This window comes from Spodoptera frugiperda, chromosome 29 (assembly GCF_023101765.2).
Source record: "Spodoptera frugiperda isolate SF20-4 chromosome 29, AGI-APGP_CSIRO_Sfru_2.0, whole genome shotgun sequence".
NCBI lineage: Eukaryota > Metazoa > Arthropoda > Insecta > Lepidoptera > Noctuidae > Spodoptera > Spodoptera frugiperda.
In genome coordinates this window covers 8,924,019-8,938,386 of record NC_064240.1, presented here as the reverse complement: position 1 = coordinate 8,938,386, position 14,368 = coordinate 8,924,019, and the positions used below count along the sequence as shown (strand labels likewise).

Below are 14,368 nucleotides of genomic sequence, written 5' to 3'. Positions count from 1 at the left end.
AAGAAAGATGATATTTTTCTTTTTAAAATGTATGTATCTTGGTGTAATATTGGTTGAATATGTTTCTGATTTTAGTTTAACTGTTAAACTTTTACACTACTAGTGGACATTTTGTTCCACTTATTTTGTCTTCTTTGTTATTTTTTTCTTAAGAACCCTATGAAATATTGGAAAATTGGTTCAGCTATTTTCAAGATTTGCGCTTAGTAACACATAAGAGATTCATTTTTCTATTATAGAAGATATGGCAAAATAAAATAATTTTGTCTAAAGTAAGGGATTAATGTAGTAGTAGTATTCCTACCTTTTATTTACCACCATTAGGCATAGTATAATATACTAAAGTCTTATATACATACATACAAAAAGTATATATCCAATCAAACCAGTCCTTATTCAATATCTGAAACGAATATATTAATTACATGGCACTGAGCGTTGTAAACAACCATTTCCCAGACCCCCATATATCAACCCTACCGTTATCCAAATCGGGTCTTTGTGTACAAATACCCCTCAATCATTTTCTGTCACTCAGTGGTAAATTGAAGGACGCCTTGCTGAGAGAATACAGATCTAGGGTTAAACGAAAATTCAACGATTTATTGATCAACCGCTTCTTATTAGGGTAGAGCAATTCAATTGTTTTTGTCAAGGGTAACCGTAATAGAATTCTAAACATTGATTTTCTTTGTTAGAACTTCAGTTTTAAGGTTGATTTTTGCTTGTACTTTGTTGACGGATGGTAAAGGCTTAAGTATTTTGTTTCGGTATTAATTTGAATCGAATTTTGTCTTTATAAAGGTTTTGAATGATTTTCTGATTGTTTTGGTCCCTAATCGTTGCGATATCAGTCATAAGCACTGTGTAATTAATTTATAGTCGTTATGTATAAAATAATAAAAAATATCACAATATGTTTGCTGCTTTAAAACTCAGTTATGATTTTGCCTGTACACATTTAAAAACCAACCACACAGTTTAAAAAGAAAACCCTTCCACGAGTATCAATATCACGAACAACTTCTTAAGAGTAAGTTTAAAAGGAATAAAGTCTGATATCTCTAAAGCCTTGTTACTCTACACCCGCTCTGTATCGACTAATTAATTAATCTCCGCGCCACCGTTAACGCTGTAAACGATACGTAATTTTAACTGTAACAATAACTTTATATAACAATATTCATACAATTCTTGGAAACGAAACCCTGTACAAAATTTATATACTAATACAATCTTTTCATAATATACCGCCCAGATATTGAATTACTTATTCAAATTTTCCCTAAAAGAGAAATCTAAGAAAATAAACCTGTATATCTATGCCCGATAAAACCTCGAGATCCCACTTAAACTATCCCAAAACAAAAAATATTCATTGTTCTCGACACTAAACCCCTTTTCTTTTTTCAGGTACACCCGCAGCAGTATATCGAGTGCCACTAGAAATGTGTTTCAATAAGTATCTTATCAAGCTGGCGGACTACTTCAGATTGTACTCCGACACGTCTCGTTAATGCTCGTGTGAATTATAATTATTCGAGATGATCAGCAACACGAAGATTGTGTTCACCAAGCTCCTCCTCTGCTGCATCGTGTCAGGAGCCTGGACGCGGTCATGGGCCAACCACCACGACACCACAACCTCAACCACACAAACAACCCCCACCACTAGTCAAGCACCAAAGAATTTCCACAATGATCCACTTATCGTCGAAACGAAAAGTGGCCTCGTCAAAGGTTACGCTAAGACAGTAATGGGCAGAGAGGTACACATCTTCACCGGCATTCCTTTCGCGAAGCCCCCGCTAGGACCGTTAAGATTCCGCAAACCGGTACCCATCGACCCGTGGCATGGAGTACTTGAAGCCACAGCGATGCCAAATAGCTGTTATCAAGAACGGTATGAATATTTTCCCGGTTTTGAGGGAGAAGAAATGTGGAATCCAAATACAAACATATCAGAAGACTGTCTCTACCTAAACATTTGGGTTCCGCAACATTTACGAGTCCGTCATCATCAAGATAAACCTCTTACGGAGAGGCCCAAAGTGCCAATACTAGTGTGGATTTACGGTGGCGGCTACATGAGTGGCACGGCAACACTCGACCTATATAAAGCAGACATAATGGCTTCTTCCAGTGATGTAATAGTAGCATCTATGCAATATAGGGTGGGGGCGTTCGGATTTTTATACTTGAATAAATATTTTTCGCCGGGCAGTGAAGAGGCTCCGGGAAATATGGGCTTGTGGGATCAACAACTCGCTATTCGTTGGATTAAAGATAATGCGCGTGCTTTTGGAGGCGACCCCGAATTGATAACATTATTTGGTGAGTCGGCCGGAGGGGGGAGCGTGAGTTTGCATATGCTTTCCCCAGAAATGAAAGGATTATTCAAAAGAGGAATATTGCAATCCGGGACACTCAACGCTCCGTGGAGTTGGATGACAGGAGAGAGAGCACAAGACATAGGAAAAGTTTTAGTAGATGATTGTAATTGCAACAGCAGTCTCCTCGCCGCTGACCCGAGCTTAGTGATGGACTGCATGCGTGGAGTTGATGCAAAAACTATATCAGTACAGCAATGGAATTCGTACACTGGGATATTGGGATTCCCGTCGGCGCCGACAGTGGACGGCGTGTTTTTGCCCAAAGATCCGGACACAATGATGAAAGAAGGCCATTTCCATAATACCGAAGTGCTTCTTGGAAGTAATCAAGACGAAGGTAAGTTTTTGTTACTGACGTGCCGCATCGCAGTTACACGAGCTTTAATTATTTTTTAAAGAAGAGATAAGTAGCCTTTATCTTTTTACCACATAATTAATAGATTTTTTATGATAATATTAATCTACTTAGCCATCGTTTGAAGTTTGTAAATTTTTATTGCGTAATACGCGAGCTAGTTTATTATTTTTATTGGGAATGAAAAAGGCAGAAGTATAAAATTATAATACAAAATAAATGTATTTTATATTTTTTTTAATTTAAACTGTTTTTGACATAGGGTTTATTTAGCATGTATTGTTACAAATGAAATAAATATTTTTTGGGGAAAATATGGGTAAATATATTATTTTATATACACGTTTACTTTATGAAAAAATCTAATAAACAAATCTAAGAGTCCAGTCACACGCAGCTACGTGATTTATTTATTTATCGATACAGTCGAGCAAAAGTTGCGCATATCCCGGCAAAACGTGTTATGGAAGACTGACAGTTCAGCCAGACACATTTATAAAACGAACGAATAAAAGCTTAAGTACGACTTATCAATATTTGGTGTAGAGTTCGAGGTCGTTCGCGTAGTCCGCACATCGGTACGTAGTTACATAGCGGCGCGCCTGCGCAAATCTATGTAGACACAACAACAACACGCTGTAGGTAGATGTTGTACCGTTCGTACTACCAAGTACTACAGACTCGCCCACGTAGCGGCGCCGCAGCCCCCTCGCGCCACCCTCCCCACCCCCTACTGTTGCTACGCATCGCGCCACTCGAGTATCTCCAGCTAAGGACAACTTGTAGAAAATGAGATATTTTATTGCCACCTGGAGCCTCTACCTTAAACTAGTCGAACAAATCTCAGGTTTTTAAGTTTCCCTTTTATTCGTCTGAGCCTCGTCCTACTTTTCGTCAAATTGGAAACAGAGCGTGATGATAACTTTACAAAAAGAAAATTCGTTTTTTATTCAATATTGAAAGCTTTTTGAGGTTCCTTAAGATATTAGCTGTATAGTAACAACTGCCCCTAAGTATAATAGGCCAGTACATTAAGCCAATTTAATATGAAAGAGGAACTTAATATTTTTTGGCTTTGTTTCAGAATTTGAATATTAGGATTCAGTTGTCAAGTTCTGTTTTATACTTTTCAGAAGTTTTTAAGATACAATAGATTTCTACCGTGACAACCACAAATTAATAAAATTTTAATATGAAAAAAAATAGTTTTCATATTCATTCGCCGACTGTGACATTTACCTTATTAATATTGGATTTATGAATGCACTCGGTAATCACTTTATTCGAATTTTCTGATATTTTTGTGATCTAGGAAAATAGAAATAGATTCCTAGAATCTTTCTTCATACACTACCAACTTTGCCAATACCTCTTCCTTACCGTAATAAGATTGAGGGTCTCCGAGCCTCAGTATATCATAAATTCGACTGGCAACTCACTGAGCCTACTATTTTCCTGGGAAGCAGTAAATCTGAGTCCAAAAACTATCGTTTGGTAGTTTGCTCGTAAAAGAAGATAGCTTTGCTCCAGTATACAAGAATAATTAAAACTTGGATGATTAGGTGAACATTTATTTATCCACAACGAAGTTATAGGCGGTCGAAATTAGCCTGAATGGCTTCAAGAAAAGGATGGTACGGCCGTGCCGTTTTTTGCTCGACTTGGCGAGGCCACTGCCGTGCTCCCAAACATGTCAGTATTAATTAGTGGTTACGTAACAATTAAATAATGGTTTCTATGAAAAACGTAATCATAGTAGATCAATGTGAATTAGAATTAAAGATTTTATTCGTATAAGATCGCTTTGAAATAATATGTAGCTAAGTACATAGTACCTAAGTACTATATGATAAAATAAATAAGATTGGTCTTTTACCGGATCGGAAAAAGGGGCGAAAAAGAATAAAAACCTTTAGGATTAGAGATAGGAACCTCGACACGATTACATAATAATCTGCTGAGTTTTTGGGAGATTCTAAAGACAAGATTTCACGTATGTGTGTTTTTTGATTAGGCGCCCATTGAAATGTCTTTACACTTGCCAGATAGATAAAATAGATAAAAGACAATGTAAATCTATTGAAACTTACATGGCCTCCTCCAAAATGAACTAAAACGTAATGCACTCAACTTGACAGATATTAAAGTTAAAAGTTAAAATCCTCTCTAATCAGTTAAAAGTTTCACATTTCATATTTCTTCGTCAGAACCAATGAAAACGTGCAGTTCTAGTTAAATACCATTCCTTTCTCGAGGAAAATTCATTAGATCAACATCATAACACAATACTGGAAGCTGCAACGTCGAAAACTTAATATTGCGCTACTCAAAATCTGCGCAGAAAGCATAAAATCATTTTCTTGAAGCAGAATAAGCGGAATGTTAGCAGTTATGCAATGCTTGTAGTATTTTCTGCTGTATCTCTGCTAAAGTACTGCTTGCTACTGGTTAAAATGAAATACGTTGGCAACTGTGCAGTTGGGGAGCGTACTCGTACTACAAATGCCTGTGTACGTGTTTACTGTGTGCTGGGTCAAGTGGGTGGTTTAGGGACGTATCATGATAAAACTTTGTTTGTTTTAGAGTCTGATCTGTAGTTTGAATTTCCGATGTGTGTTTTCGATGTAAGGAAGGATTGGTTTTCAATAAACATTTTAACATTTAACATACTACTCAGTATACAAATGATTACTTCGAGAAATTGCAACGATACTTATGTAACGTATTTTATGTACCTACATGGGCGATTGTAATTAACTTGTGATTAAAAAAATCGAGTATTAATTTCATTATTATTTATTTATACATACCCGTTTGTCTCCCAAGAGACAGAGACAATGGTACGCCAATTGCTACGAATTTTACATATTTCATATTATCAGTCTTTTCATGCATGCTCGTCGGTTAAGGTTATATACTTTTAATTTGGCACTTCTTTAACATATTGCCAATCTGATCTCTATATATTCGTATAGGGCACCTCTACCAACTGATTTCATTCTTAATTAACGAATATAATTGATTTTAAATTAATCAGCGTTTTTCCGTAAATAATTGTGGCGATTTCACCCTATTATTCATAACAATTCACCACAATCAAACACAATAAGTGTAACTAATTCATCTGTTGCTTTGTTTGCATCGTACACATTACGAATACAATCTATAAAACGAGTCATAAAGTGCAGTGCACACGCACCGCACACCGTACTATTTCCCTGTCAGAATAAGTAAAAAAAAAACATTTAACTAATCTTTGTAGAAATGTTCTACTTTCGCCGTATAGTAATTTTAAACAATTAAATGCATTTTTTTTTAAAGTTGCATAATAAGGAGTCCAATTTCCTTGAAGTACATAGGTAATTCGACAGCGCGTTCGACACTCTGATTGGTTGGTTTATTCGAGCGGGCCAATCAGAGGGCCGAACCCAGTCTCGTTTCGATTAGATGAAACGTAAAGCTAACTCATACTAAGACGTATAGTTTAATCTGCAATAATTCAGAAAATAAAACCCTACTGTTTGCTCCAAGAATTGAATACTTATCAAAACATTGATATTTATTCCTTGAAGCACAATAAAAGCGTATTCTCCCGCTAGGAACAAGAAATTTCGTAGTCATAAAGTGCAGTAGTATACTACACAGTACACAAGTACCGCGCACCGTGCAAATATTCCCCTTTCATATGACAACTTGTTATAGAGACTTTCTAGAAACATTCCACCCGGGGGTGCTTTGTATTTCACCTCGACCTTGACCGTAGGTACAAGCGTGGATTGCGAAGTTCCAATGTCACCCTCCACAAGTATTACGTTGGCGGCCATTTTTACGTGATTATCGCGTGCGTTATCCATAAATCATAGATATAATACGCTAAGCGCTTTATTATGAACTTATGTTCAAGGTATAATGTGTTGTGAACTTAGTAACTTACTTTGTTCTAGATTAAGTTACGTTATGTTCATTATTTTGACTGGCTGTTTGAACTTTTGTTATTTTGTTTGAGTTAGGTATTTGAAATTAGGTTTGTGTTAGGTTGGAATTGTTAATTTCTACGTTGAATGTCTTTATAGCGGTGGTAGAGTGGAATTCATTAATTGTCACCACTATTAATATTTCCGCTAGTTTTGTTAAGAGCTAGATAAAAGTGAATAAGATGTCAGTAAAAATAACATAAATGTTGTTGTTCATTAATCAAAAACAATAGTAATTAAAGTAGGCTGCGCGACGTCGCCGCGTCTGTGCACACTGCTCATGATGAAGAGTCACTCTGTGATTCAAAACTAGTAGAGTTTTTCTCCATTAATATACGTGAGTAAACCGTGATTCTTAGTTTATAGTAATTAAATTTAAAATTCGAATGCAAAAACCTTTAAATCAAAGAACATTCAACAAATAACGAAACACGATTGACGTATACCTACTATCTATGTAGTACCTATATCAGTAGGTTCCACATTCAAATTCGAAGCCATGTCCCCAATTGGCCTTTGACAAGAAACCAGCGCTCGTACAAGCTCTGGTATTGGTTTGTGGCCAGTTTGAATTTCGCGACCGAGTGCTTGAATTCTGACAAAGGCGGTTAGACAATACATGTATGATGAACATAATAACGCTATTGTAGGATACAAATAGTGATAGTAGTTTAAGAATTGGACAATTTTATTCTAGCCATAAAATGTTAACTAAAACTGACAAAATAATCTTGATTAAAATATTGTTTTGATTAGATTTTTGAGATAAATAACGAACTTATTTTATATGTACAATATTGGCAATGCATTGGGATTTTTTTTTATAATGCGAATCTTAAAAATGAGATGTGGAAGATATTCCAGGGAACTCTTCAAAAATCAACATAATGAGCTCTGCGTTTGAATTTAATAGATGTATACTCACTTAGGGCATTGAAAAAATAGTTTAAAAACGGACTTAAACTAACTTAAAACTAAAGAAAGCTACGAATTACGAATTTATAACAATTAAAAAAGAAACTATATTACAACCTATCCTCTATGCTATAATAACCAAGCTTAAACTAAATAATTTAAAAGAAACGACTTAAATCTAATCTAATTAATTTATAAATTAAGACTTACAATTTTATTAAAAAAACTAACTACAGTAACTACTAATAATCGATATCAAACTAAACCTACGTTAAATAGTTTAACCAAAAAACCAGGAAAACCCAACAAATAAACTTATTAATTGACAAATACAACGAAACCAATTTAGAATATACGAAACAGCAGGACCACTACAGACAAATAATCATACGACTGATAATACACTTTTTCTACGATAGTACCGAAGCGCTCGGCCGATACCCAACCAAATGAATGTAACGAAACCATAGCGCGATCTATTTCGATCCCAACGCCATCTATCGAGGATAAAGACAACTTGGATTATTTATTTATACTCCGTTCGGGCATTTTCTTTGTACTAAATGTTTTATTATATTGATATTATTTTTTTCATACCTTTTTACTATTTATTTACTTTTTTTCGATAAATTAAAACAATAACATGAACCGAAGTCGTGTAACGATCGACAGAATTATTTATAAATAATTTATTTCTTATTTTTATTTTTTGATTTTTGAAATAAAAATATATCTATGTCCTTTCTAAGGTTCTAAACTATATCTGTACCAAATTTCAACCAAATCCGTCAAATAGTTGCGGAGATTAATGGTATAAGCATAGAATGTTCGACGTGATTCTTTAATTTGACATAACTTTATTATTTATGAACCGATTGACATGAAACAAACACTAAATGTAAATTTAAGCATCCCACAATATATTCGTAAAACCGCATCCAACTCGGATCAGCCGTTTCTGAGATTAGCGCGCACAGACGAACAGACAAACAGACAAACAGACAAACAGACAAACAGACAAACGACAAACAGACAAACAGACAAAAAAAAAGTTAATTACATTTTTGTTCGACATCGACATAAAATAACCCCTGCTATTTTTTTTATTTTTATTTCAATGTACAGACAGCACTTTTCTACGATTTTATTATATGTATAGATGTACAATATTGGCAATGCATTGGGCTTTTTTTATATGCGTAGAATGTGTTAAAACTTAAAAGACGCTACAGAGAAACAATACGTAAATATTCATAAAAATGTTTGCCCGTAAACATGCGAAGTTCAAATAGTTATCAACAATAGCAACTCAACCTTTACGTACGCATTCGGGTCCTAGACTACACTAAACCCCCATTTTTTAGGGTTTCACCTCTAAAAAAAAGGGGGTTTAGTGTCATTTAGTTACTCATCAATCATCCAGTTATTTGTCCCGCCTTAGGTGATGCGAGAGGGTGGGTCAGACTCTTACTAACTAAAAACTACCCCGTTCCTACTCCTGATTTTCGAGCCGGAGCCCCGATAACCCGCTAAGTGGTCCGTAGCTCCGAACACTAGATTCTAGACTCCTAATTATGCTTACAATGGCTAACATCAAATAATAATACGAATCAATCTTCACCCATCAATGTAAATCAATCATGGGACCATGAAACTGATAAACACGTTGATTGTTTATCAAAACTATCAAACATGGCGTGGAGGACAAACATTTATTGATTTCTGAAGTTAATTTAAAGTTTTGTCTAGTAAATGCTCAAGGGTAGACCTCACACGCTAGGTAAAAACGTAATTAAGTATTGAAAAGTTATGTAGATTTGTTTATTATATAGATCAACAAACAGACTTCAAATAATTATGTGTGTAATGATTCATAATTAATTAGTTTCTACATAAATGGTTCACTGTTAATAAGATTAATACTAATTTGGCAAACTTTCGCTATAAATTCTACTTAAATCTTTGCTAAATGTCTTATCATTTCCGTAGTATCTGATACCGTACACATAATTTGTTTTGCTTAACGCCAGTTGAAGCTTCCATGCAACATATTGTTCTATAGAACAATATTTCCTAGATTATTTTGTTTGTCTAAATTTTCAAGTGCAGACAGAGTTTCCGAATAAAATTATAACTTGGGAATCCCAAATCGTTGTTTACTTATAAACAAGCTACGTAGTAGATTACAACATCGTTTAACATGTAGCGATAGAAAGCATAGCTTCTATCTGTCTGTATTATTTACCGTTACATTATAATTTGTAACACAAAACATATTATACCTACTGAAAGCACCCTGACTAAAAAAGTTATAATAATGATTGACATCATTTTTGTATGATCGTCATAAGGATAATCTTTGTAGTAAGACTAAGGCAGAAAATTGACCTCTATTGCTTATAACGTAAAGGTATAAGTCTCAAAACCCAAATATTTATTCGTTGAAGGACAATGAAAGCATATTTTCTTGGTAGGAACAAGATTTTTCCGGTTCGTTGATTCGCTATGTACGATAGTTCGTTAGTTTCAGCGGCGTGACAAGCTCATTTCGTCTTGTTTATTAGTTCAGGTGTCAACGTCGCCTAGGCACAAATATTAATATTTCTCCAGGCGTCGCGACCTACTTGCCGTGTATTATCGACCCTATTACCTACAACTACGAGTATTCAGTAATAATTGTCATTTTTCTGTTCTCAAGGCCTCGGAAACATTAAGTCATTAAAAATTGACGACGTAACCGAATAAAAGATTTTATGTCGGAATGGATAGAGGGCGTTGTTTCAGGGTTGAGATAAAATGTCAGTAATCGTTACAAAAATTGTATGTTATCCTCTGTAGGTGCGTACTTTTACTTGATATCAAACAGTAACGTGAAGATTAAATCAACGTTCGCTTTGTTAAGTAGTTTGAATTTTCCTTTTGAAAATGAGATTCCCTTTCCGAGTCAAGAAAATATGATAGAGTTTTAGTAGTACGAGTACTTTTCCCTTCAAAAGTTCCAAATGATATTACGAAGTCGGATTTTGTGTACATTGGCCTTTTGGGCGTGTTCTCAATTATTTGGACTTACAAACATTTGGCATGAGACTAAACTATTCCATTATTTATTACTGTTTTCAATTTTGTAGGAAAATGAGTTATTAGAATTTTAAGGAGGAAGACTGACTAAGTAACTATTATTTTATGAGTTGAGGGTATTGTTTTGGCCCCTTTTCTCAGTCTATCAAGTTGAATTAAATTAGGTATAACAAAATAATTACAATATCTTGAGACTTCCTTGTGTTTCAGAAAATATATCCTATCAGTTATATTGCCAATTATCGTACGACCAATACTAAATTAGTGGATTATTACTGAATTATTTTACACTTAGAACTAATTAAAGATCGATAACCTATTATACTTTTATAATAACTATCGTAAGATATACTTAATTACCATACAATAAAATATACTGAGAAAAGTTCTACTAGCACTGGACGCGGCGACGTTACCTACTCTTTTTATTTTATTTTTTTGAGGTTGAAAAATCATCCAATGACTTCTCCCGCCTTGGTCAAGGCGAAAGGGACTGTCAGACTCTTACTGACTAAAAACCACCCCGTCCGGCGCTCCTACACCTGCCCGTCGAGCCGGAGCCCCGGTAAACCCGCTAGGTAGTCCGCAGCTCCGGATTAGGCATCAGCCCTACTGGGCCCCATCTGTAGTGGTCTGCTGTAGTAATTTATCTTTAATATATAACCTAAACTAAACTGTTTACCTATCGTGTAGTCTTTTTTCTATTATTCTGAGCGATAAATACTCATACAAACTAAAGTAATAGATAGTACCCGTGCAATATTACTGACGCTCGCGTGAGCAGACACTAACTTTTTAACTAAGATACGTCAGTCCGCCTTAGTACTTTTAGTTCTGATATACTTTACAGTTCTTACAATACTACGTGAAGTAAATAAAGCAAGCATCAGACCAATGGATTCTTTTACTAGTAAATAAATGTTATTGTATTTTATTTTACATTGTTTTCGACAGCTCATCATAGTGCATCTATCATACGGATTACAAACTGATCACTGCAGCCTACTTTCTACCAAATGAACTAATCAATTAGTTAAGAAACATACCATACCGTTCAATTTGCCAAATATAAGAGGGATTTTCCATCAGAAATGTGCTAGGCAACGTTGCTGTGGATGCGTTTGGCTTCAGCCACATATTAATTGGTACATACATAGCAATGCACAAGTGGAAACGAACTGATACGGAATAAGCTATGTTTTTTATATGGAAAGACACGCGTTACCGATGTGTGCTATGGATGTGTACTCAAGCTGCGCATCTTCTTCGCACAGCTACATAGCTTAGTATTAGTGGAAACAGTCACATAGTTTCACAGCTTAGCTATTACATCTTCGTAGCCTAACTACATAGCAGCCCTTATAGAGCTAAAGTGTAACACCCCTTTACATACATACTGCTACGTTACGTTAATATTTTTATGGCGTGTGAAATAATAATATTTGCTCGTAAATGTAAACGTAAACACAGGAAAAAGTCTCCGAAACATATCGCTACTGTTATACTTATCCAAAATATAATATTTATACGTATTTCTCAACTTATGTTGTACGGTATTATACTTAATTCCACTTTTATGTATTTGAAAAGGTAGAACGTGTACCGATCTTGAGTGCGACCGGCCGGTTCTCAAGTGGTTTGGAATTGTGCCCGGCAAAAAATTCAAAAGGCTTGCTCCCATATTAGCGACACGTGTTCGAAAAATAATTGCGCTTAAGAATTTTTTGAGAAACCATTTACGTATAAATATATAATACGTATTGTAATACGTAAATCGTTACTTTATTGGGGATTTAATTGTTGACGGCAATGTTTTTTATATGATTACAATTTCAAGGCACATTTTTAAAAGTACATTTAACCGACGAGCATGCATGAAAAGACTGATGACTGTTGATGAAGCGTAAGAGGTATGTAAAAATCATAGCAATTGGCGTTCCTTTGGCTCGGTCTATCCCCATGGGAGACAGGCGTGAGGTTATGTATGTATATGTACAATTTCAATGGAAACGAAAATATTTGTGACTAAGAAAATAGATGAATATTACAAATATTAATTTTATTACTCTTTTATCCAAAAAATGATCAACAGATTTTAATAAAACAATTCAACAATAAACCTTGATAAAAATAAAACGATTACAGAATAAATCTTTTTATAATTTCATTCTATGGATTTATAAAATAATAACAGACTAGTTAAATTGTTAAACAAACAATATTTTAGCTTTGATAAAATAACGACGGCTGAACTGTATCACGTAAATGATGAATGTTACCGCAAACAAATGTTCAATTGGAACTGTTGTGGCTTTATTATATATATAGGTACACTCGTTGCTGGCTGTGTGTGACTGACATCGAAATCAATCAATTAGTTACTGAGATACTGATTGATATATTATTTTATTATATCTATTCAATATAGTATTTTAGGTCATAACTTTCTAGTACAGCTTAGTTTGTTTTGACATTCATTGCAAGAATTTTATTTATGACAGCCTTGTTGGACGAGTGGTCGTTAGTATGACTGCCGGGTGAGAGGTCTCGGGTTTGATTCCCAGTTCGGGCAAAAGTACTTTTGCTGGTATTTTCAGTTCCACGAAAATTTCTCAGTAGTAGCACGGAGACTGAAAATGTGCCCAGTATAGGTATGGTAAAAAGTTCACCCCCTATTACATTGGACTTACAGCATAAATTGGGAAAAGTGGGTGTACATTATACAGGGCTATACATTATAGCCCTGTATAATGTACACCCACTTTTAGAGGTATACATTTATACCTCTGCCTACCCTATATTATGTATACTTTAGTTTAAAAAAATATAAATCTATATTTTAGTAAGATAAACCACATTCACAGTAGAGGAAGCTGTTCTATGTACAAAATATATTTTTACTATTAACAACCAATAAAATCAATTAAATATAATATAAAGCCAACATTTTCTCCATTCAATGTACCTAATGGTTACGCCTTCATTTTCCAGATTTGCATAGCAGGTACGTCTTTAATGCAGCATTAACATAATAAATTATGTATTCTCGTTTCAGGAACCTATTTCTTGCTCTACGATTTCCTTGACTATTTCGAAAAAGACGGACCGAGTTTTCTGCAGCGGGAGAAATTCCTTGAAATCGTTGACACAATTTTCAAGGACTTTTCAAAAATCAAGAGGGAGGCTATCGTTTTTCAAGTAAGTATGGTACTTAAGTACTGTATTTATTATTATACAAACAAATGTGTTTATGAGTAATTCATGTCTTTGTATAAAGGTCACGTTACAAGGCTTATATTGTTTAAAATTAAACAAAGTTCCTTCATTATGATGAGGGTTAAGACCTTTAATACAGTGTGTAATTAGGGTCCCATTCATTTCAAAGACAAACAATGCTAGTTGTATGTCAGTTACTTATCTTTGGATCGATTGTGACGGAGTTATTAAACAAGTAAATTCTTGTTCGCCCAAATTGTTAACGAAATAATGATGTTATTACAGTCATTGATCTCTCTTCTCTTTTATATCATTGTTAACTCATGACTCAAAGATAGCAATTATTTTGAAGGACTGCGACTCTCTTCTTAGAAATTATAATATACAATGCACGAACTCTTATAAACGTACATCGAAGTTCTAATTAAATCAACTAA

General features: G+C 34.6%; 1 protein-coding gene across 1 annotated transcript in view; it reads left to right on the top strand.

Annotated features, from left to right (window-relative positions):
• Positions 1-14,368, top strand: part of LOC118268160 (acetylcholinesterase-like) — an 86,180-nt gene that overhangs the window by 44,223 nt on the left and 27,589 nt on the right. Inside the window, exons 2-3 of the mRNA XM_035582489.2 lie at positions 1,414-2,730; positions 13,771-13,913. Coding sequence (XP_035438382.2) covers positions 1,545-2,730; positions 13,771-13,913 — 1,329 coding nt within the window. The 5' untranslated portion in view covers positions 1,414-1,544. The remainder of the gene's footprint in view (positions 1-1,413; positions 2,731-13,770; positions 13,914-14,368) is intronic.